Source organism: Mauremys mutica, chromosome 1 (assembly GCF_020497125.1).
Source record: "Mauremys mutica isolate MM-2020 ecotype Southern chromosome 1, ASM2049712v1, whole genome shotgun sequence".
Taxonomy (NCBI): Eukaryota; Metazoa; Chordata; order Testudines; family Geoemydidae; genus Mauremys; species Mauremys mutica.
In genome coordinates, this window is record NC_059072.1 from 86,049,908 (window position 1) to 86,075,360 (window position 25,453).

General features: G+C 47.2%; 1 protein-coding gene across 1 annotated transcript in view; it reads left to right on the forward strand.

The window, feature by feature from the left end:
* Window positions 1-25,453, forward strand: part of APAF1 (apoptotic peptidase activating factor 1) — a 101,898-nt gene that overhangs the window by 13,841 nt on the left and 62,604 nt on the right. Inside the window, exons 5-9 of the mRNA XM_044981728.1 lie at window positions 414-597; window positions 9,796-9,908; window positions 13,401-13,532; window positions 22,990-23,228; window positions 24,723-24,890. Coding sequence (XP_044837663.1) covers window positions 414-597; window positions 9,796-9,908; window positions 13,401-13,532; window positions 22,990-23,228; window positions 24,723-24,890 — 836 coding nt within the window. The remainder of the gene's footprint in view (window positions 1-413; window positions 598-9,795; window positions 9,909-13,400; window positions 13,533-22,989; window positions 23,229-24,722; window positions 24,891-25,453) is intronic.

Below are 25,453 nucleotides of genomic sequence, written 5' to 3' on the forward strand. Positions count from 1 at the left end.
AAATAGGATTCAGGCTTCTAAATGATTTGAGCATTTCTAAAAAATCTCATCCAGTATTTGTACCTCTGATCATCATCTGATACTCTAGGATCATTGGATATTGCTGTAATTCATGGAAAAAGGTCCCCAGAGTAACTTTCCATCCTGGATAGTATTTTAAATAAGGACATAAGCAGTTCACTCTTACTTGGGTGATGTATAAATGTATTTGGATTTAGAATTATGGAAGTATTTTATTCACATGTCAAAATATGTTCATCTAGTTTGACAGCTGCTTATCAGAGTCTAAAATTTATTCCCATCTTAGCTATATATAAAGTAATTTATTGACATAATTTTGCTTGTATTTGTCACTCATAGAAAATACATCTCAACTAAAAATATGAATTTTAACTTTGCACCATCTTACTTAGATTGCTTCCCAGGAGGAGTACATTGGATTTCTGTTGGAAAACAAGACAAGGCGGGGCTCCTAATGAAACTCCAAAATCTTTGTAGTAGACTAGACCAGGACTTCTCTCTTTCACAAAGGCCACCACTTAATATTGAGGAGGCTAAAGACCGCCTTCGTCTGCTGATACTGCGCAAATACCCCAGGTACTTTTAGCGAGATAAAAGATGTGTCGGTGGAATTAAGCTATATGTAAAAAAAACATGATCTTGGTCAAGTTGCTTAACCTTTTTGTGACTTGGTTTCAAAACTTCTAAAATGAGGTAACACCATTGTCACCCTTTAAATTCTTTCCAGCCTAGCCTTTGAATATCCTTGGAGGTAATGCTGTAGATTGTTAGGAAATGTTACGTAAGGCAAAACCGGAAAGATTTTTCAAGAAGTTGGGTTACTCTTAAACATATTATGATTCTCAAATGAAAGTCCCTATATCAGGATTTCCCAGACTTTGTGTGGTGGGTTCATGAAGGCATGCAAAAACTGAAATTACATACACAAAAATGTAAAAGGATTTATAATGTACACTATGTAGTAGTATATTCTTTTTAGATCAACTTACTGTTGTAAAATGAGAACCCTTGCCAATGATTCAGTGTAGACTTGACCTGGATGTGAATATGTGTATAAATATGAAAATTCTGCTGCTAAAATCATGTTAAACATGTAACTCTGTGCTGGACTTTATGCAGAACAGTACACTTCCCATTAAACATGTACACCATGAAGTACCTATGCACACAGACTATGACAAAATGTGTCATTAGGAACACCAGACACAGTGTTTGTGATTGTTCATGATACCCCAAGGCAGTTCTAAGCCTTACCCAACCATGTTGCTTTTGTTGTTCAGTCTGTGTTGGAGATTAGTTCTGGCTGTGGGATGACATGGAAAGAGGAGTCCTTTTGTGAAGACGAATCTTTTGTGAAAAAGACAGTGATAGGTTATTCCAATGATGGTTCAGAAGGCAAAAAGAAAACGTAGAAATACTACATATGGTTTCTCACTAGTTGACTTGAAACCATAGCTTGTGGTCAGATCTGAAGTACTGGCTGCCAAGAATGTGTAGTCTTTGAAGTGTTGGTGATATTCAGAAACCAAATATCTGTCACTGAAAGATAAACCCAAGGAGAAATCAATAAGATTTAATTGCTCCATCAGGAAATGTCAGACAAATGCCCTTCAGATGTCTTGCATGTGTCACCCAACAATGTAAGGCATATATCATTGCAGAAAATCTTATTCTTCTCTAAGCAATAGACTTGGTTTCCAAAGTTGTTGGGCCTGAAGCAGGCTCTTAAAGTGAAAGTGTACTTTATTCAAATAATAATTTTATGTCATAGTAATGATATGGCTGAGTATATCCAACAGCCCAACTACTTTCAAACTTTAGGAAAAGTGACAAATCAGCAATTGACTTGAAGTGTCAACTAACATCTCTGGTGCTGCAGAGCTTCTGGCATGTTTGAGATATGTTTCAGATTGTACTGAAGACTTGCAGTTCTGTAAAGCAGTGCCAGAACAAGCAGGAGAGGTATCTAAAAATGAACTTTGAGGAAGCAGTCAGAGACTTTTATATATTTAGTTTGAGTAGTAATATTGCAATTATAGATGGTGTCAGGCAGAAAAATAGAGGACTGTTCACACACACACATTCTTTGCTTTACTGTTTCATATGTTGCCAGATTTTTGTTTCCAAGAAAATGCCTGAACACTGATGTGTAGTCCTCCATGAAGCTTTTATAGTAATGAGCTTTGGTGTAAGGGTCATTCCATGAATTCTTGAGGTTTTTTTTTTTTTTTTACTTTGTGATGACAGCAACTCCTCCTCCTTGTTGAAGTGAGAGAGGTTTAAAATGTGAAGTGCTATCTTGAGTCTTTCAAATAAGAGAAGTGCAGATTTTTATGAAAGATCAGCAATCTCCCCTTGTTGACATATTCCATAATCAACTTTAGTGGCACACTTAACCTGCCTTTCTGAAATCTTTGGTCACTTAAACTCATTTTTTCTCACTAGCAGCAGAATTTGAGTATTCAGTTCATGCATGACAGGATAGATATATTCCCCAGAAAACTTGGATATTGGTTTTCCTGAGCACAAAGAGGGAGTTTGGAGGTGTTTCCTCATAGTCCCTTAATGAGGTCTGAAACAAGGGTGCAGTTGGTATCCACCAGGAATTTATAAATCAGCATCTCTTGGCTACACTTACAAGTTGCAGCGCTGGTGGAGGCTTTCCAGCGCTGCAATTACACCCCGTCCACACTTGCAGGGCACAACCAGCGCTGCAACTCCCTGGTTGCAGCGCTGGCTGAAAACCCATCCCGGCAGGGGTATAAGGAGTGCAGCGCTGGTGATCCAGCGCTGCTCAGCAGGTGTGGACACTCACCAGCGCTTTAAGTGTCCTCCAGGGAATAAGGAGTTATCCCAGAATTCCTGTTCAGCCACTCTGCTCATCAGTTTGCACTCTACTGCTCTTGCCTCAGGTGACCCGCCCTTTAAATGCCCCGGGAATTTTAAAAATCTCCTTCCTGTTTGCTGCAGCCAGGTGTGTGTGGAGTGCAATCAGTTAATCTTTCCAGGTGACCATGCCTCCACGTGGCAAACGAGCCCCAGCATGGAGCAATGGCGAGCTGATGGACCTCATCAGTGTTTGGGGGGAGGAATCTGTGCAGGCACAGCTGCGCTCCGGCCGTAGGAATTACGATATCTTTGAGCAGATATCAAGGGCCATGCTGGATAGGGGCCATGATCGGGACGCACTACAATGCAGGGTGAAAGTTAAAGAGCTGCGGAGTGCCTATTACAAAGCCCGCGAGGGGAATCGCCGATCCGGAGCTGCCCCCATGACCTGCCGTTTTTACAGGGAGATGGACGAGATACTTGGGGGTGACCCCACTGCCAATCCCAGGATAACGATGGACACTTCTGAGCAGGCTGGGGGACAGGAGGCGGAGGCGGCGGCGGGGTGGGGGGGGGGAGGAAACCGCGAGTGAAGCTACTGGGATGGGGGAAGACACCCCAGAGTGGGCATGCAGCCAGGAGCTCTTCTCAAGCCAGGAGGAAAGTACCCAATCGCAGCAGCCAGCAGTTGCAGAAGGACAAGCAGAGGAGCGGGTTAACGGTAAGCGGCTTTTATTTTCTGGGTGGAAATGTTTCTGGAGAGGAAGGGGGGTTATGGCTGCATGCATGCCAGCCTCTAGATGTGGAATAGCCCGTTGATGTGGTCTGTCACGTCGCGGTAATCTGCTTCAGTTATCTCAGCAAAAGTTTCATCCAGAGCGTGGGCAATATGCCTGCGCAGGTTTATAGGCAGAGCCACTGTGTCCCTTGTCCCAGTGACGGTGACGCGTCCGCGCCACTGTGCTGCCAGTGGTGGGGGGACCATTTCTGAACACAGGCAAGCCGCGTAGGGTCCCGGGCGGAATCCACATTGCTCTAAAAGAGCCTCCCGCTGTTCCCTAGTGACTCGCAGAAGGGAGACATCTTCCAGGATTAACTCCTGTGAAAAATGTTGGGAGACTCTTTAGTGAAGAGAGAGGGAGATAAGATCACCCCTGCAGCTGCATCTTCACTCAACCCCTCTAGCACTCCAGATTACCCGAAGCAACCAGCTCCCCTCTATCACTCAAGCCCCACTTCTCCCTCTATAAGCACCCCTCACTCACCATTTCGTGGCTTCTGTTGTGTTATGCGTTTGGGAAAAGAATGCTAAAGTGAGAACTCCCTCAGTGTAACAATTCATGTCTGGAGATAGTGGATACAATGCTGCCCGTGTTAAATGTTGTCATTTCTGTGTTTCTACAGTGACCTTGACTACTGGACTGAGCAGATGTTCCACAGCACAGAGGCTTCAAAATTTGAGAAAAAATCCCCGAAAGAGCAAAGAGGACATGCTGAAAACTGTTCTTCATCACTCTGCTCGAGAGAGTAAAGAATTGAAGGAGTGGAGAGAGAAGGAAAGCAGGATCCGCAAGAGAAATGCAGTGGCCAAGAGGAAAAGCACGGAGCGGCTGCTAAGCATCCTGTCGCGCCAAGCGGACTCTATAGAGTCACTCGTTGCCATGCAAGCAGAGCACTACCGTGCTACTCCCCCCCCCCCCCCGTCCCAAAGCTTTTTGCCTTGTGCCCCAATGTCAGCTCAAACCGCCTTTCCCCAGCATTCAGGTTCTTACCACCACCAGCTGCCTCCAACACCTGTACGTTCACCAACCAGCCCTGATACCTACCACCACCCTTACCCTCTGCACTCAACCCCCATCACCATGCAGTATATGCACCCTGAAGTGCAGGATTCATTAAACAGCACTCCAGACAGGACATATGCAAACTTGTGACTGTACAGTTCACCAACCCACACCCCTGCCCTCTTGTGTTCATGAAATGTTGTGTGTCTGTCTGTCTGTCAAGGAAGTTTTTTTCTTTTCAATAAAACAATTCTTGGCTTTGAAAACAGTCTTTATTATAGCAGATAGTTAAAGATAACTTAGCCCAGTAAAGAAAGAGGCACTGCAAATCATATTATTATTAGGGATAATAGAATAACAGTGTAAGCAGTGCAATTCACTCCCATGCAAGGCAGCAAACATTACTGTTGGCTTTCAGCCTCAAATTCTTCCCTCAAGGCATCCCTAATCCTTGTAGCCCTGTGCTGGGCCTCTCTATTAGCCCTGCTCTCTGGCTGTGCATATTCAGCCTCCAGGACTTGAACCTCGGTGGTCCATGCCTGACTGAATGTTTCACCCTTCCCGTCACAAATATTATGGAGGGTACAGCAAGCGCATATAACCGCGGGGATGCTGCTTTCCCCCAAGTCTAGCTTCCCATACAGACATCTCCAGCGGGCTTTTAAACGCCCAAAAGCACACTCCACAGTCATTCTGCACCGGCTCAGCCTGTAGTTGAACCGGTCCTTGCTCCTGTCAAGCTTCCCTGTATAGGGTTTCATGAGCCAAGGCAGTAACGGGTACGCGGGGTCTCCAAGGATCACAGTGGGCATTTCGACATCCCCTACTGTGATCTTCCTGTCTGGGAAAAAAGTCCCTGCCTGCATCTTCCTGAACAGGCCACTGTTCCGAAAGATGCGTGCATCATGCACCTTTCCAGGCCAGCCTGTGTAAATGTCAATGAAACGCCCGCGGTGATCCACAAGCGCCTGGAGAACCATAGAGAAATACCCCTTACGATTAACGTACTCTGATGCCAGGTGGGGGGGGGGCCAGAATAGGAATATGCGTCCCATCTATCGCTCCTCCACAGTTAGGGAAACCCATTTGTGCAAAGCCATCCACAATGTCCTGCACGCTCCCCAGAGTCACGGTCTTTCTTAGCAGGATGCGATTAATTGCCTTGCAAACTTGCATCAAAACGATTCCCACGGTCGACTTTCCCACACCAAACTGGTTCCCGACCGACCGGTAGCTGTCTGGAGTTGCCAGCTTCCAGATTGCAATAGCCACCCGCTTTTCCACCGTCAGGGCAGCTCTCAATCTTGTGTCCTTGCGCCGCAGAGTGGGGGCGAGCTCAGCACACAGTCCCATGAAAGTGGCTTTTCTCATACGAAAGTTCTGCAGCCACTGCTCGTCATCCCAGACTTCCATGACGATGTGATCCCACCAGTCAGTGCTTGTTTCCCGAACCCAAAAGCGGCGTTCAACGGTGCTGAGCATTTCCGTGAATGCCACAAGCACTTTGGTGTCGCACGCGGCAGGAGAATCGATATCGATATCATCGTCAGACTCCTCACTGTCACTTTGGAGCTGAAGGAATAGCTCGACTGCCAAACGTGTTGTGCTGGCGACACTCATCAGCACAGTCCTCAGCAGCTCGGGCTCCATTTGCCACAGAAATCGCGATTCACACAGAGAGTAAAACAGAAAGACACTCACAATGGCGCCAAACGCTGCCGGAAAGAGTGAATGCTGGGATGTGAAGCACACAGGAAGTGGAATGACCCGCACACTTCCTTCCCCTTCCCACAATACTCAGCGCCAAAATGGGACGAGGTGCTCTGTGGGATAGCTGCCCACGATGCACCTCTCAATACAGCGCTGGAAAGTGCTGCAAGTGTGGCCACACTGCAGCGCTGGTAGCTGTCAGTGTGGCCACACTCCAGCGCTGGCCCTACACAGCTGCATGGCCAGCGCTGTAACTCCCAGCGCTGCAACTTGTAAGTGTAGCCAAGCCCTCAGGGAACTTCAGACCCACCTGTGGAACTATTTCCTGATTGTCCATGGAAGAGAGAGAGTCATCACCAACCCCTTTATTCAAGGGGCTGTTGATCTGAGAGCATTAACAAAGCCATTTAAAGACAAATTGACAGACCTCACCTAGGACTTGATGCTACAACTGACTTTCTCTAGCCAGGAATTCAGAGTTCAGCTACCTCTGAAAGAGGATCCAGCATTATTTGTGAAGATTTTCAAGTCTAACTCCATTTTTATCTGTCAGTTTTCTCTTTGGTGATGAAAATAAAGCATTCCAATTGCCTTCAATCAAAAGTGAAACTGGACTCTGTTTTCCCAATGAGTACCTGGGAATATTTTTCTTAACAAGACATCATCATTCATCATATGGATTGTGATTATATTTTAACACTCTGTACCTCACTTCTTATTGAAGTTTTTTTAAATTTCAGAATTAGTTCTGACATGGTTATAGTCATAACATTTCTCCTAAATATGATTAGGATTAGAGGTTTTGATGGAGGCGATGAGGAAATTTTTTTCTTAGTGTTGAAGGGGGGGTTTCACCAGCTCCAAAAATTTTGGAAAACTTTTGAACTACATCTGAAGCGTTGGAGTATACAGATATACGAGCAGCCAGTTACATGAATGGTGTCTGACACTTTTCATGTTACTCAGTCATGTCTGTGACAGTACTCAAGGGTCATTCCTCCTTATCCCTCATGAGATTGAGTGTCCTAATGTAAATCTTTTATTAATTATAATTGCAAAGACTGAAATTTTCAAAGTAATCTAAGGTGTTTGGGTGTCTGGTTTGCATTAAAAATAAGAATTAGGGATCTAAAGCCCCTTGGCAGCTTTGAAAATCTCAGCTATAACGTGTATGCATTTGTATATATGTGGTGGGTTCTCATAAGTGCTTGCTATTGGCTTAAATCTGCTTCAGTTGAGGTCAATTGTAAAATTCCATTTGACTTCAGTGGGAATAGTTAGACCAGTTCTGAGTGCTTTTTGAAGATTCCCAAAAAGAATGAGTAATAAAATTAAACAGTGTCATGCAATTCATCTGAATATCTTTGTTTTATTCTACAGTGCTCAGAATCAGGGCCATCCCTAGCTATTCTGGGGCCCTATGCAGCCCCCCTGTGGGGAGGAGGGTGGGGCAGATCTCCATGGGGGTGGCGGAGCTGACATGGGGAGGGCAAGGGGGAACCGCCCTCCAGCACTCACCAGTGGTGCGGCTGGGGCCGGGTTGCTGCACTTCCCGCCACCGGTGAGTGCAGGCCCGGCCCTGCTGCAGTCCTCAGGAGAGTGGGGGCGGGGCTGGGGCGGAGCAGGGGTGGGAAGAGGCAGGGCTGGGGAGGGGGCCATGGCAAAGAGGCAGAGCAGGGACTGGAGCAGCACGCAGCTGCACAGGGCACCAGGGAATTTGGTGTCCCAAATGTCCTGGTCCCTACGCAGCTGCGTACTTTACGTATGGGTAGGGATGGCCCTGCTCATAATGCAAGTAACCTGAGGCTCCCTTTCATCTCCTGGTTCATCTGCTCGGGGCTCTTTGCTCTGAGGCAATGGCCCTTTAAAGAAAAGAGACCATGTTTTTTGGCAACCATCTTTGACAAATAAGGTCCCCTTTCTGTGGTGGTGCAGGGTGTGGGCAAGGCTATTTTTCTTTAGTCTGAGATGTCTATTTGCACTGCATAGCCCTGCTGCAGAAATACTTTAATATGTAGTCCCTGGAAAATGTTGTTCATTTAAAAAAAGTGTGGTTGCCTCGTACCAAAACCTTGAGGCAGGGTTATTTCTAGGTAACTTTTTTCAAGATTAAAAAAAAAAATACTTGCAACATGCCAAGCCAGCTGGAAACTTGTTTCTCCTAAAAAAGTTTATACTTATCCTATGGGAGGCCAAATGCAGTTAGCCATTCCGTGCAACTTCTTTATTTATCTTACAAATGGTAGGATATTTCTTATTTGTTTTTCATACCGATTAGGAGGACATATGCTTTGTAGTTTCTGGAGACTGACCTTATTGCATTCATCGGGGCTTCTTACATTCCTCCATTCCACCCGACAAGCTCCCAGTGTGCCACCCTCTCATCCCCAGGATTCCCCAGTCTCTCCCCTTGTGAGGGTTCTGTGTGCCTCCTTTCCCCTATACCAGGATCACACAATTGCCCCCCATGGTGTTGTGTGTCCCTCTTTCCTTTATAGCAGGGTCCACATTCTTGCCTCACTAAGGGCTCTTTTTCTTTCCTGCTGTGACAGGGATTGTTTGTCTCTTTCCCTCCACTCCTGCCCTGCACCACAAAAGTACCTTTCTTCCCTCTGAATTGCAATGGACAGGTGTTGACTGGTGATCTCTTCCCCTGCCATGGAGCAGACTTTAAGGAGGCAGGATATCAGGAGGTAGGAAGGAAGTTGAAGCTTCCTTTCCTCTCTCTGCTGACTGAGCACCGCCCCACAGCTGTTAAGTGGCTCCGAGCTCTGAGAGCTATTAGTTGTCTATGGGCTGGGGTAATGTTATACTTGAACATTAGGCCTTAATGGGTGTCATCAACCATTTTGTTTTGTTTGATTTGATCTATAGAAAATTGCAGAGGTGCTTGAATTTGTAGCTGTGCTAATCAGATTACGTGGGGCTCAATATGCCCTCCAGTGTCCCCTTTTTCAGTATTCTGATTTTCTCCAAAATGAATAAGAGTGCTGGCCATTGATGCTTAGGACATTCTCTGGAATTTTGGAATTGATTGGATGCAGTGTTCAGAAGTTACACTTCACAAACATACCTATACAAATAGAGAAATGCTCTTGAGTGGACTGTAAGGCGTCACAAGCTTGGTCAACAAACATATTTATTTATCTATCCTGAAAGATACTAAAAAGAGAAATCTCAAAATGCTTGCCTAATATTTCTGCTGTGACAAATACATGCAGCCATAAATTACAAGCAAAGATGTATGTTTTCCCTATTGACAAAGCCATGAATGGCAAAAATCTTTTAATTATTTTCTGAGATATTTGGCTTCAAAACATACAGTTCTTCCCTGAATTGCAGTGTTTAATGCCCCTTAAAGACAGCATTTTAATAACGAAATAACTTTCCAGAGTATTTGTTTGAAAAGTGATCAGTTGACCCTGATTTTTTTTTCTTGTTGTTGTTTTAGGTGTCTCATGGTTCTGGATGACATTTGGGATTCCTGGGTATTAAAAGCTTTTGATAATCAGTGTCAAGTTCTTATTACTAGTAGGGATAGGAGTGTGACAGACTCAGTGACTGGTAAGGATTGTTTTCTTCCTTGCCTATGTCTTGATGTGATATATATGTATGTTTTTAAAACTAATGAATTCTGACTTAAATGTTTACGTTCCTGTTGAAAGAATACTGCTCTCTTCTCCTTCACCTCAGTTATAAAAATGATTCCTCAGGTATGCTCTACCTCTCTCAGGTGCAGGTGGCTGAAGTAATAGGGGATCTAAGGGACACAAGGTAGAGCCGCTGTCTGCTACACTCCAATTCCATAAGTATATGCATAAAAAATTCTATGTGCTGTTAACAAAGGCCATGAAAACATATAACAGCCTCTGAAGTGGATTCTTTCGTCTTGTGTGCGAAATAGAAAAGCCTTTTAGAATCCTACTCTTCCTACTTGCTGCCCTCCAAGACCCTTATGTTTATCAAACCGTTTATACAGTTTGAAGGCATGATGTAAATCCTAATGAAGGACACAAATGCTAATCCTTTGGCCAACTTAAAGGGGTTATTGGAGAAAGGAGCGAGGACAGTGTATAAGCCACTTCCTTCTGCCTTCTTCATGGGCTGAATAGGCAGCTCCTGATTGCTCCTAGCCCCTTTTGCCTTGGTGATTGGAAAATTGAGCCTGTGACAATGATATTTTATGTTGACACCGAGAACACCAAACTGGTTATGTGTTTTCTTAAGTGGGCCTTCCCTTCATGTGAGAATGTAGCTGTAAATAGTGTTTTTTTCCTAGATTTTGCTCACTTGCACTTAAATGTTTATGGGAATATTCACCAAAGCTACACAAAGTACTAATTGATGTATGGATTCATATATTGGTATTGAATCTGATATTGTTGCCTGGAATCTACTCCTTCTGATTTCTCCATATCATTTGGCAGCTAGTCTGTTCTGTTGGAGTTGGAATACTTGATCATGGTTAATTTGTCTTTTTTAAGATTTGTAATGAAAATATTAACCAAGTCCCAAATGACTTTTGCAATCCCACTTGATGGCATTCTCCACTTGGAGGTCATTCTGCAAGTGACTATTTTTTCTGTTGTTCACCTGATTTCTAATAATCCATGCTAATAATAATATTAAAAACCATAAATATCAGCCAGGTAACAATATGGGCCAAGATTTCAAAAAGTTGTTAGTTACGTTAGTTGCCTTTGTTTTTGGATGCGCAACTTGAGACAGTTGCTTTCAGAGGGTCAATTTTTAGCACTTTTGAAAATCCACACCTCTTGAAGTATCTCAAATTCAGCACCCAAAATCACTAGTTCCTTTTGAAATTCTTGCCCACAAGAATTTATATATATTGAATATATTTTTGTTATTTACTAATTACTTTTGAAGTTTTGGCATCACCTGTTAATAGAGACATAATGTACACCTCTATCCCGATATAACGTGACCCGATATAATACGGTTTGCATACAATGCAGTAAAGCTCTGAAATGCAGCTCTGAGCAGCGTGTTAAGGGTGCTGGGCTGGGACCGAGGGATTGGATAAGGGGCAGAGGGTCTTGGGGGCGGTCAGGGCTCCCCCCCCCAGGGTCTAGGAGGCAGGAGCTGGGGGGGGCAATTTTGGGGGCCCCGCAGTTGCAGAGTGGCCCAGGGGATTAGCTGGGGGCCAGGAGCAGCCCGCCACGCTTCCCTCACCCCAGCCCCAACCGTGTCACACGGGGGAGGGGGCTTGGGGGAAGGGATCCCCCCCTGCACTCACTGGCAGCAGCGGAAGCGGAGCAGCCTGGCCCCAGCCCTAGTCCGCTCCACTCCGCCAGCTCCCAGATGCGGCACTCCGCTTCCCACTGCAGGTGAGTGCGGGACCTTTCCACAACCCCCTCTCCCCCCGCCCACCCCCCCAGCGACGTGGCTGGGGCCAGGGCAAGGAAAGCGGAGCGGGCTGGGGCCTCGTCGCTCCGCTTCCCACCATAGGTGAGTGCGTGGGGCGTCCTTTCCCCAACCTCCCCGCACTCACCAGCAGTAGGAAGTGGAGCAGCCCAGCTCCAGCCCACTCTACTCCGCCACCTCCCAGCCACGGTTCTCCGCTTCCCACCACCGGCGAGTGTGGGGAGGTTGGGGAAAGGATGCCCCTTGTACTCACTGGTGGCAGGAAGCAGAGCGCCACGGCTGGGAGGTGGCAGAGTAGAGTGGGCTGGGGCCACGTTGCTCCGCTTCCTGCTGCTGCCGGTGAGTGCCTATGGGGGCAGGGGGTGTGGATAGGGGTTGGATCAGTCAGAGGACAGGGAGCAGGGGGGTTAGGTAGGGTGTCCTGGGGGTGATTAGGGACAGGGGTCTCTGGAGGGGGTAGTCAGGGAATAAGGAACGGAGGGGGGGGCAAAGCAAGTTCGATATAACGCAGTCTCACCAATAACGCGGTGAGATTTTTTTGTCTCCCGAGGACCCTGTTATATTGGGGTAGAGGTGTAATTGCATACTGCTTGCAAATGTTCATATACTGAACTCGTGCTCAGATTTTTGCCTGAATATTAATGTTGGTCAGATTGGTCAGTAACCTCATTCTTCCTTCCTCGACTTCTTAAGGACGGGTGCTGAACTTAATTTCCTCCTTCCTTAAACGGTGGGATATTTTTACTACTCTCAGTATATTTAGGTTTATTATTGTGGTTCTGAGGTTTCATTCACTAGAACTCTTAAAATTCTTGGATGCATTTTTGTTCAAACCCCTATACAAATTTATATATAGTTTCCCTCTATTTGTTTTTCTTACTCTCTCTGATGTGCATTGCTATTTATGTGCCACAAGAAAGAGCAGCACAGTTTTAGTTTTATTTTTAAAGTGTAAACATTTTTATTACTAAGACAACTGACCTTCAGTTCTTGCCTTTCAAATTTACCAGTTGTGTTTGGTGTGCTGCCTTTTTGTCCCCTCCCTTAAGCATGTAACTAGTTAATGTTTGCCAAGTGCATTCCCTTTATTTCTTTGACACTTGGGAATCCTCCTCTATTTTGTGCAATTGTTGACCATCTTCCCCTCCGTGTTGTCTTAGATTTGGGTTTCTACAATGTTCACTCTTTGGAATGGGAACTTCAATTTTACAGTTTCATAAATACCTATGGTATGACAAACAACAAAAAACACACTTGCAAAATCTGTACAGTCAGTGATGTTTTTTACCTAAGCTGCCAAGCTCCACCATGTTTCCTTAGTATGTTTTAAATACTAACTTTGAGTGGGGAAGGAGATGGCCTGAATACTAAACTATAGCCTAATAATTATATTGTAATAGTTATTTTGAGTATTATTTGAGTATTATTAATAAATGTCAGTTTGGTTTTGCTAAATGCAGTTTCTGCTCCTTTTCCTACCACTCTTGGTACAGAAGTACTTTAGTATACATAGAGAGAAGGAAGAGCCAAGTCTCCAAGCATGTACCTTGTTTAAAGTTTTGTTTTGGAAGTCCTCTAACCTCTTGCACCACACAAGCTAATTTAAATACTTCAGATACTTCTTACCAAGTTTTTGTTTTTGTTTTTATTTTATTTTATTTAAATCTCCAGGCAATAAATATGAAGTTCCTGTGGAGAGTGGATTAGCACATGACAAAGGACTTGAAATTTTATCTCTGTTTGTTAATATGAAAATAAAAGATCTGCCAGAAGAGGCTGATAGTATTGTAGGGGAATGCAAAGGTATGTAGTTTGCTAGTTTTTATTTTATAATCAGAAATATTTGTAGTTTTTAGTTTCTACTTTATTTCTATAAAGTAACGGACATAAATTCTATAATACAGTATCGTTTTAAATGAACAACACAAGTTACTGCTGGATCTCTGCTTGTAAGCAAGATGGATGGTTATCTTGGTTTTTGACTCTACAGCTTTTTCTACACCCCTTCTCAATCTGCTTAGAGTACATACAGAAGGAGTATTCAGATGAATTCCCAAAAAGTTTCATATCACAAGCACATACATAGACAGCATATTCTGTTCGCCTGCTCCAACCTCCCAAGACCTTTGTTGAAGAAACAAGAGCCTGACCTGACTTCCTCATCAACAGCTATATTTAACCACTGGATTCTATTGCTTAACCCAGGGGTAATAAAGGTAATAAAAGGTAATAATTGGAGATATACCAATCTCCTAGAACTGGAAGGGACCTTGAAAGGTCATCGAGTCCAGCCCCCTGCCTTCACTAGCAGGACCAAGTACTGATTTTTGCCCCAGATCCCTAAGTGGCCTCCTCAAGGATTGAACTCACAACCTTGGGTTTAGCAGGCCAAGGCTCATACCACTGAGCTATCCCTCCCCCCAAACACGCAGTCCGCGGAGCTCTTCCCTGCAGCCCGCCAAGCTCCCTGCACCCCCCCCTCTCCCTCAGTTACTTCCTGTCGCTGCCAAACTCCTCACCCCCACCCCCGAGTTATTTTATATGGCAGGTAAGCTCCCTGTGTGCTGCTCCCCAATGTTTGGGGCCGGGTCTCTCCCCTGGCTTCACCTGCCATCCCCACGCGCCTCCGAGTGTCCCCTGGGCTCATTTGCTGCCCCCTCACCGCCCCGGAGTCTGCAGCTCATGTGGCCTCTACTTGGCTCTGCCGGCTTCCGGCATCACCTGTTGCCACAGGGTCCTAGTGCCCCCCTCCATAGGGCCAGGGCAGGCTGCCCTTCCCCTGCTCTTCTGCCCTAGTCCTGAGCCTCTCCAATGCCCCGAGCCTCTCATCCCCAGCCCCACAGCCCTCACTCCTGCACCCCCTCCTATCCCCAAACTCCATCCCAGAGTCTGCACCCCAGACCCACTCCCCACCCAAACTCCCTCCCAGAGCCTTAGGCATGTGGGGTGGAGTTTGGGGGAGGGCAGGTTCTGGGCACCACCAAAATTTCCACAAACCTACCACCCCTGGAAGAGGCAGAGCAGGAGTGGAGTGATGGTGCAGCCCAGTGCAGTGTGGGGGCTTTACTGAGTGTGTATATTTTATTAAAACCGCTTGGAAATGACTTCATTGAAAAAAAGAACATTCATGGAAGAAAAGAGAGGAGTTCTTCGAGTGATTGCTCCTATGCATTCCAGTTAGGTGTGCGCGCCGTGCGTGCACGGCTCTTCGGAAGATTTTTACCCTAGCAACTCCGGCGGGTCGGCTGGGCGCCCCCTGGAGTGGCGCCGCTATAGCGCTAGATATATACCCCAGCCGACCTGTCCACTCCTCAGTTCCTTCTTACCGCCCGTGACGGCCGTTGGAACAGTGGAGTGCTACTTTGACCTCCACATCCCTAGCTTATCTCTGGTTCTTATTGTATTTAGTGTATATAGTTAGTCAAAATAGTTAGTTTAGTTAGTTTAAGTAGATTAAGGGGAATTAGGGGGGCTGAACCCCTCTTTTCCCGAACCAGTGCGGGCTCATGCCCAAGGCACCGGGGTTTAAGCCCTGTTCGGCTTGCCAGCGGCCCATGCCGATTGGGGACCCTCACAACTCCTGCCTGCGCTGCTTAGGAGAGGCCCATCGCGTAGATAAGTGCCCTATTTGTAAATCATTCAAGCTGCGAACAAAGAAAGAGCGGGACATTAGATTAAAGCAGCTCTTAATGGAGTCGGCACTTAGCCCTGCGGTGCCGACACCAACGGCTCCGCAGTCGTCTTCGGCACGGAGCGCCCCAGCGGTTCCCGACCAGTCCGGTACCGAGACTCTCAGAAAGCAGCAGCCGGCACCGAAGCCTTGGCACCGTTCCCTCTCGCCATCGGGGAAACGCAAGCCACAGCAGAAGTCTGTCAAGGCACCTGCGTCGGGACCGCTCGTCCAGCCGCCAGCGCCAGCTCCCTCGGCACGGCTAAGACAGCGCATAGGCCATGCGCGGTACCGTCGACTCCGGCACCGACAGGGCCGTTGAGTCCGGTACCTCCATGCTCCCCGGTGCAAACCGTGGTCGAGCTGCCTCTCCCGTCGATGCCCGAGACTTTCTCGATGGCGAGAGAGCTCATAGAGCTTACAGAGGCACCGTGCCTCCGGCCCCTGGCACCGCCGGTGCGGGCTGTGCAGTCAGTGGGCAAACCGGCCATCATGAGGCCGCCTTCCCCTGACGGACGGGATAGAAGGTGTTCCAGGTCCCGATCCCTGAGACGGTCGCCTTCTCGACGATCCAGATCCCGGCACCGGTCACTATCCCGGTACCGTTCTCCGTCTCGGCGCCGGTCGCAGTCCCGGTACCGCTCCACATCGCGGTACCGGTCGCACTCCCGGAGACGATCCCGGTCCAGATCGCCCGACCGTCGGTACCGTAGGAGGTCCGGGTCCCAGTACCGTTCGCGGTACCGGTCTTCACGCAACCGCTCCCGACGACGCCACTCGAGATCGCGGTCGACCTCCCGGCACCGGCACGGTCGATGGTCCCGCTCTCGCTCCCGGCACCGCGACGACCAGCACCGTTCCCCGGCACCGTCCAGGGACAGACCGGCAGCATCTCAGGCGCAGTCTCTCAGTGCCTCTACCCCCCCGTGGCCTTCCCGCCAACCTTCAGTTGCCTCCCAGGCGGGCAGCGGTGGTGATCTCCGCGCTGATCCCCAAGGCCAGGACCACGGACCTCAACAATGGGGCTTCTGGACACCCTGGGCCTATCACGAGACTCAAGGGGTCCCCGTCACTCAGCAGCCCAGCGCTTCTGTCCACAGGGTGCCGGAAGCCACGGTCAGCAGACCTCCTCCATCACCCTTGGGAGAGGAACTGCCGCCACAGGTAGCGGGAGATCATCCCACGCACACGGAGGCTTCGCAATGTGTGGACGAACCACCTCCGGAAGCCATGGTCCAGGGCCTATCCTCGTCTTCATCGCCAGATGAGGCAGTGGCGGGGGCATCGACATCAGGCGCTCCACCAATTGATCTGCGGGCCCACCAGAACCTGCTTCGACGGGTGGTGCAGGCTATTAACCTCCCGGTCGAGGAGGTCGCAGAGGACGATGACCCGGTCACCAGCGTTATTGGAGCTGAGGCCCCGCTGCGGGTGGCCTTGCCCTTCATTAGGACCATACAGCGGAATGCCAATACGATCTGGCAGTCGCCGGCTTCCATCCCGCCCACCGCTTGAGGGGTGGAACGGAAATACTCGGTTCCCCCCAGCGGGTATGAGTAGCTGTACACGCACCCAGCTCCGGACTCCTTAGTTGTACAGTCCGTAAATGACCGGGAGCGCCATGGGCAACCTGCTCCAGCGCCAAAATTGAAGGAGGCCCGGAGGATGGATCTGTTGGGCCAGAAGGTCTATTCGGCCGGTGGCCTCCAGCTACGGATTGCCAACCAACTGGCTCTCCTCAGTCGTTATACTTACGACGCCTTGGTCTCACTCTCCAAGTTTACGGAGCTGCTACCAACGGCCTCCCGACCGGAATTCTCAGCCCTTATTGAGGAGGGCAAGAAAGCTTCCCAGTCCTCCATCCAGGCCTCTCTGGACTCAGCAGACTCAGGAGCCAGAACCTTGGCCTCGGGAGTGACCATGCGGAGAATTTCCTGGCTGCAGGCCTCCACCTTGCCGCCTGAGGTCCAGTATACTCTGCAAGACCTCCCTTTCGACACTAAGGGCCTCTTCTCCGAGAAAACGGACTCGAGGATTCAGACCCTCAAAGATGGTCGAATCGCCATCCACACCCTGGGTATGCACACACCGGCTACCCAGCGGAGGTCCTTCCGGCAGCAACCGTACCGGCAATTTAATCAGGCCGAACCGCCGTAGACCATCGGGCAGCCGGCGTAACCAGTCCCAGGCGCCCTCCAAAGCCCCTTCAGTTTGTTTCGTCCCCTCCCTCCCACCCGCCCTCCCCGTCCCTCTTCAGGGACCCCTCTCACGAGAAATTCCTCTTACAAGAGGTCGAGACTCTGTTGAGTTTGGGTGCCATAGAGGAGGTGCCGACCGACATGCGAGGCCGGGGATTTTATTCCTGATATTTCCTAATCCCCAAGGCGAAGGGAGGTCTACGACCTATACTAGACCTCCGAGAGCTCAACAGATACCTACTCAAGCTCAAGTTTCACATGGTAACCCTGGGGACCATTATTCCTTCCTTGGATCCGGGAGACTGGTTTGCCGCCCTCGATATGAAGGACGCGTATTTCCATATCACGATTTACCCTCCTCATCGATGATACCTGCGTTTTGTCGTCAACAACCTGCACTACCAGTTTACGGTGCTACCCTTCGGCCTCTCCACCGCGCCGAGGGTCTTCACCAAGTGCATGGCAGTGGTTGCCACGGCCCTCCGCCGTCGTCGCATACATGTGTACCCGTATCTCGACGACTGGCTGGTCCGCGGTCCATCCCGCCATCTGGTAGAATGTCAACTGGCCGAGATCCTAGCCCTGTTTCAGCGCCTCGGTCTCATGATAAACGCCGAGAAGTCCACTTTAGCTCCATCGCAGAGGGTGGAGTTCATCGGAGCGGTCCTGGACTCCAATTTAGCCAGGGCCTGCCTCCCTCGACCTCGGCACCAGACTATGGTTTCCCTCGTCCGGGATCTACAATTCTTTCCCACAACAACGGTACGGTCCTGCCTCCGACTCCTGGGCCACATGGCGTCATGCACGTTCGTGACAATGTACGCGAGGCTGCGTCTTCGCACATTTCAAACTTGGCTTGCGTCGCGGTACCGTCTGCACCGCGACCCCATAGACATGGTAGTCACAGTCACGAAACCGACCCTCGATTTGCTCAACTGGTGGCTGGACCCGGAGATCGTCTGTGCCGGAGTCCCGTTCCATCCTCCTCCCCCGTCGATCACCCTGACCACGGATGCCTTGGCATTGGGGTGGGAGGCACACCTCGGCAACCTTCACACCCAGGGTCTCTGGTCGCCCCAAGAGCTTTCCCTCCACATCAATGTCAGGGAACTGTGGGCGATCCGCTTGGCGTGTCAGACCTTCCACGCCCATCTCCAAGGGCGCTGTGTAGCTGTTTTCACGGACAACACGATGGCGATGTTTTACGTCAACAGACAGGGCGGAGCTCGCTCCTCCCTGCTTTGCACGGAAGCGATGCTCCTGTGGGACGTCTGCATAACCCACTCGATTCACCTGGTAGCATCCTTTCTTCCAGGAGTGCAGAACACGCTGGCCGACCATCTCAGCAGGTCGTTCCTCTCCCACGAGTGGTCCCTTCGTCCAGATGTGGTGCACACAATTTTCCGAAGGTGGGGGTTTCCCCAGATAGACCTGTTTGCCTCCAAAGAGAACAGGAAGTGCCACCAGTTCTGTTCTTACCAGGGTCGCTCCCGAGGCTCCCTGTCGGACGCATTCCTCTGCTCCTGGACGGATCACCTACTGTATGCCTTCCCTCCGTTCCCACTCGTACATCGGGTGCTACTCAAGCTTCGGAGGGACAGGGCCCGACTCATACTCGTCGCTCCGGCCTGGCCGAGACAGCACTGGTACTCCCTGCTGCTCGAGCTCTCCGTACGGGATCCCATTCCCCTCCCATTATGGCCGGACCTGATCATGCAGGACTTCGGCAGGCTCCGCCACCCGGACCTACAGTCCCTCCATCTTACAGCTTGGTACCTGTGTGGTTGACCCACGCGGAGCGTGACTGTTTGGCGGCGGTGCAGCAAGTCCTGATGGAAAGCAGGAAGCCCTCCACTCGCTCAACCTACCTCGCGAAATGGAAGCGTTTCGCACTCTTGTGCGATCAGAGAGGCCTTAATCCTTTCGTGGTCCCTATTCCTACGATCCTGGACTACCTCTGGTCCCTTAAGGAGCAAGGACTCGCGGTCTCCTCCTTGAAAGTACACCTGGCCGCCGTGTCCGCCTTTCGACCGGCTGTAGGAGAACGGTCCATCTTTTCCAACCAGATGGTTTCCCGCTTCCTTAAGGGTCTAGACCGCTTGTACCCGCTGATACGGCGTCCTACCTCGTCCTGGGATTTGAACCTAGTTCTAGCCAAGCTTATGGGAGCCCCCTTCGAGCCGTTGGCCACGTGCTCCCTGCTCTACCTGTCATGGAAGACGGCTTTCCTCGTCGCTATAACTTCAGCGAGACGAGTTTCCGAGCTTCGTGCCCTAACGGTTGATCCGCCATATACCATCTTCCACGGAGACAAGGTGCAGCTTCGACCACACCCGGCCTTCCTCCCTAAGGTGGTGTCGGCTTTCCACTTAAACCAGGACATTTTTCTCCCGGTTTTTTTCCCAAAGCCACACTCCTTAAGTCGTGAACAACAGCTTCACACCCTGGACGTCCGCAGGGCCCTCGCATTTTACATTGAGCGAACAAAACCCTTCCGGCGTTCGCCCCAGCTATTCGTAGCGGTTGCTGATCGCATGAAAGGCAAGCCGGTCCCCTCTCAGAGGATTTCCTCCTGGGTAACATCTTGCATCCGGACATGTTACGAGCTTGCTCGTGTGCCAGCTAGCTGCCTCACTGCTCACTCTACAAGAGCGCAAGCCTCGTCTGCCGCCTTCCTGGCCCATGTCCCCATCCAGGACATATGTAGAGCGGCCACCTGGTCTTCTGTCCACACCTTCGCTTCCCACTACGCGTTGGTGCAACAATCCAGAGACGATGCAGCCTTCGGCTCAGCAGTTTTACACTCTGCCACGTCTCACTCCGACCCCACCGTCTAGGTAAGGCTTGGGAATCACCTAACTGGAATGCATAGGAGCAATCACTCGAAGAAGAAAAGACGGTTACTCACCGTTGTAACTGTTGTTCTTCGAGATGTGTTGCTCCTATCCATTCCAGACCCGCCCTCCTTCCCCACTGTCGGAGTAGCCGGCAAGAAGGAACTGAGGAGCGGATGGGTCGGCTGGGGTATATATCTAGCGCTATAGCGGCGCCCCTCCAAGGGGCGCCCAGCCGACCCGCCGGAGTTGCTAGGGTAAAAATCTTCCAAGAGCCGTGCACGCGCGGCGCGCACACCTAACTGGAATGGATAGGAGCAACACATCTCGAAGAACAACAGTTACAACGGTGAGTAACCATCTTTTTTTCAAGACAAATGGGAGAATTTATATTTTTTCACAGAGGTAAAAGATAAAATTCGATGCCTTATTTGTCAGCAAATGATTGCTGTTCCCAGGGAGTATAACGTGCGTTGGCACTACGACATGATGCACCATGAAAAATATGCATTCACTGGAAAAATCCAAGAGGAAAAAGTTCAGCAACTTAAAGCAGCATTTGCCAAGCAAAGAAGTTTCTTTTCGGGAATTAACAAATCTAGTGAAGATTCAGTAAGAGCAAGTTTTGTGATAAGCGAAATGATAGCTAAATCATCGCTACCTTTTACAGAAGGCTTATTCGTAAAAGAATGTCTTATGAAGGCCAGCGACATTTTATGTCCTGATAGGAAGAGAGTTTTTGAAGGCATAAGCTTGTCTGCCAATACAGTTGCCTGCATGATGATGGATTTAGCTGATAATGTGCAAAAACAATTGATTCAAATGGCAAAAGACTTTGAAGCATTTTCAAGTGCTCTTGATGAGAGTACAGATGTATCAGATACTGCACAATGTGCAGTGTTCATTAGAGGTGTGGATTGCAATTTGAATATAACTGAAGAATTGTTAGACTTAATGCCACTGAAGGGTACCACAACGGGACGTGATATATTTCAAGGACTGGTAGAGTGCATTGAAAAAGCTGCGCTGCCATGGAACAAACTAGTATCTTTGGCTATGGATGGTGCGCCATCAATGTGCTCTGAAAATGTTGGTGTGGTTGGATTATTGAAGACCAAACTGAACAGCCTCAATATACCAGGAATTGGCTTCACCAGTATACATTTTATTTTGCAACAAGAAGCACTGGGTAGTAAAAGTCTACAAATGAAAGAAGTCATGGATTTAGTTGTTAAAACTGTTAATTTTGTACGTGCACGAGGGCTCAATCACAGACATTTCACTTCTTTTCTAGCAAGTATGGATAGTGAATATGGGGAACTTCTGAATCACACTCAACTTAGATGGCTGAGTCGTGGAAATGTTTTGAAGCGTTTTTTTTGCACTTAGAAAGGATGATTGATTCCTTCATGAAAATGAAAAACAAGGAGGTTCCACAGCTAACTGATTCCACTTTTATCTGCAGCCTTGCTTTTCTGACAGATGTAACTGATCACCTGAATGCACTGAACTTGAAACTTCAGGGTAGAAAACAGGTGATAACACAGATGTATGACAGTGTTAAGTCATTCAAAATCAAGCTTACTTTGTGGGGGAAACAGCTGACTGCTGGCAATTTGGTTCATTTCTCGACTAGGAATTCATTAGGAAAAGTTGAACCAAAATCCTTGAAAGAATATGCAGAGATCATTTCTAACTTACACAAACAGTTTGATGTGCGGTTTGTAGATTTCAAGGCACTTGAACCACGTTTTCAAGTTTTTTCCACACCATTTTCTGTTGAAATTGACTATGTTGCAGAGGAAATGCAGATGGAGTTAGTGGAGCTTCAGTGTGATGCCATTTTGAAGCAGAAGTATACAGATGTTGGAATTCCAGAATTCTACAGGTTTCTTTCACAAGAAAGATTTCCCATGTTATTCTCTGCTTCCGCAAGGATAATGGCAATGTTTGGAAGTACATATATATGTGAACAGTTTTTTCTCTTCCATGAAGATTAACAAATCGGTGTTAAGGTCAGGGCTCACTGATGAACATTTGAAAGCAACACTGAGATTGGTTTCGTCGCAGGATATCAAACCTAATATTGATGCTCTGGTTGATGCAAAATGCTGCCAGCTAAGTGGCCAAAAATGAAATGACTGTCAAAATTAGCACTGACTTTTCACATTACAGTTAAAGAAGTTAATAAATTGACTTTTAATAGCATACTATATTTTAATACTATACTACATTACTCTTCTTTTTTTTTTTCTGCCTACCTCCAGGCGCTTCGCACTGCCAAACAGCTGTTGGTGGCGCTTAACACTTTCTAGGAGGGAGGAGCAGGGAGCCACACGCTCAGGGGGAGGAGGTGGAGAAGAGACGGGGAAGGGGTGGGGCCTCATGGAAGGGGTGGAGTGGGTGCAGGGCCAGAGGCAGCGAGGGGGGGTGTCAGTGAGGCGGCCCTCGGGCCAATGCACTAGTCCTCATGTGGCCCTCGTCATTTGAGTTTGAGACCCCTGGCTTAACCGTTTATCTCCATTTAAGATTTTAACCTTTTTCTTCATGTTTTTCAGGTTCGCCTCTTGTAGTGTCATTGATAGGTGCATTATTACGAGATTTCCCTAATCGTTGGGAATATTACCTCAGACAGCTGCAGAATAAGCAATTTAAAAGAATAAGGAAATCATCTTCTTATGATTATGAAGCACTTGATGAAGCCATGTCCATGAGTGTTGAAATGTTAAATGAAAATTTTAAAGACTATTATAAAGATCTTTCTGTTCTTCAAAAGGATGTTAAGGTGCCGACTAAGGTAATAACAGCAAAACTGAAAAGAAAACTGTTCACTTTAAAAGAAAAAAAATACTGATTTTAATCAATGTGTATGACCTAATGAAAAGAATTTATCACCATGGTGATTTAAAAATAATATTGCAGCAGACTAGCTCCATCATCATATAATAGCATCTTAGTTTGATATTAAACAAAAGAGGTGGTAACTGAAGAGCTGTTGAAATAATATAATGCCTTGCTCTTATATAGCTGTCTTAATCAGACTTCAATTGATTTAGCCAAAAGTTGAAAAAGCATATCAAAAGTGGTTAGCAGTTGAGATAGGTTGAGTAAATTAGCATGATCACCATTGGTCAGAACATGCAGATGAATGCAAGGCAGACACAGGGGTGAATTAAGTGGCAGGCTGCCACTTGATTAATTTAGCACTCTTTCCCAATGTTATGTGCCTCATCTATCTCTCTCATATCAGGTATTTCACTGGGCCCAGTGAGGGGTTATATAGCTCCGTGCATATGACCAATAACTTGGGACAGACTCTCCTCAGCTTACATCTGATTCCTCTTCCCTTGCCCATATAAGGGGGTACCGAAGTGGTATCTAGATCTGTGAAGAGTTCTGGTCTCCCCTTTTCCTTAAGCAAAGTTCACAAGCAAAATCCTGGGAGTAATTTAAGAATATAAGATCGCCCATACTGGGTCAGACCAAAGGTCCATCTAGCCCAGTATCCTGTCTTCCGACAGTGGCCACTGCCAGGTGCCCCAGAGGGAATGAACTGAACAGGTAATCATCAAGTGATTCATCCCGTTGCCCATTCCCAGCTTCTGGCAAACAGGCTAGGGACACCATCCCCGCCTATCTTAGCTAATAGCCACTGATGGACCTATCCTCCATGAACTTATCTAAGGTTTTTTTTAGACCCTGTTATAGTCTTGGCCTTCACAACAACCTCTGGCAAAGAGTTCTACAGACTGACTGCGTTATGTGAAAAAATACTTACTTTTGTTTGTTTTAAACCTGCTGCCTATTAATTTCATTTGGTGACCTCTATTTCTTGTGTTGTGAGGAGGAGTAATAACACTTCCTTATAGCATTTTAAATACACTGACTTCTTGCCACCTGGTCCAATGGTAGTCTAAATATTTTGGACATCAGACTCCCCTTCCCTTTCCCTCTAGTTATTTTAAGCAAAGATTCTATACGTGCTTGCTTTGGAGGTTGAAATCCCTCCTCAAGAACTTCAGGCATTTCTTGGCCATATTTAGTACTAATAAAATGCCTAATTCCTGCACTTTCATGTAAACTAGATTGATCTGTAACCTAGTTTGGTATGAAAAGTTAACTTTGTTGACCTCATTGTTTTGTCTGTTGTGTAGGAAGTTTTAAGCATTAATTAATGTGTTCTTTGTCCAATAAATAAGTAATTTTGTGACCTCTTGTAATTTTGGGGTAATAGTCATATTGCTTCTTTAGTCCTACCCCTTTTATGTTTTAAAATGTTTTTTTTTTTTAGGTGCTTTGTATTCTTTGGGATATGGAGACTGAAGAAGTGGAAGATATACTGCAAGAATTTGTTAATAAATCTCTCTTATTTTGTGATCGTAATGGGAAATCATTCCATTATTATTTGCATGATCTTCAACTTGACTTTCTCACAGAGAAAAATCGCAATCAGCTTCAGGTACAATAACCACAACTCTAGTTTATAGTGACTCTTTAACATTGATCAGCCTAGTGTGTTTGATACACTTTTGTAACAGAAAATAGCCATGGTCTAAAATCATTCCTGTGTTACAGAATGTTAACCAACCATTTTTGTAAAGACATTCTAAATATAGTTAACTTTAACTCTGCCTATTAAATTAATTAAACTGTTCTGGTTTTTTTCAGTCATTCATCACTTTTGACTATTTTGATACTGAGTAATTTGAAAACATTGAGCTGAGCTGACAGTGGGCATGTTTGGAGTTACGAGATTCTTTCAAATGCATTTCTTCTCTTGTTTCTCTGGCTATAACCCATTGCTAGTGGAAGATGTTGCAATATCCACATCACTACATGATATCAAGAAGTGTCAAGATGACACTAGAATTGGAATTATCACTTCTATTTTTGTCTATTTTAAATGCAGAAAATAGAAAAGTGTGTGCATATTGGTGGTCTCTTGAATGAAACCTAGGGAAGGAATGAGAAAGTGATTGCAAATAGTTTATATTTTTCTCAGTTTCCTCCCGTCACCTTCTA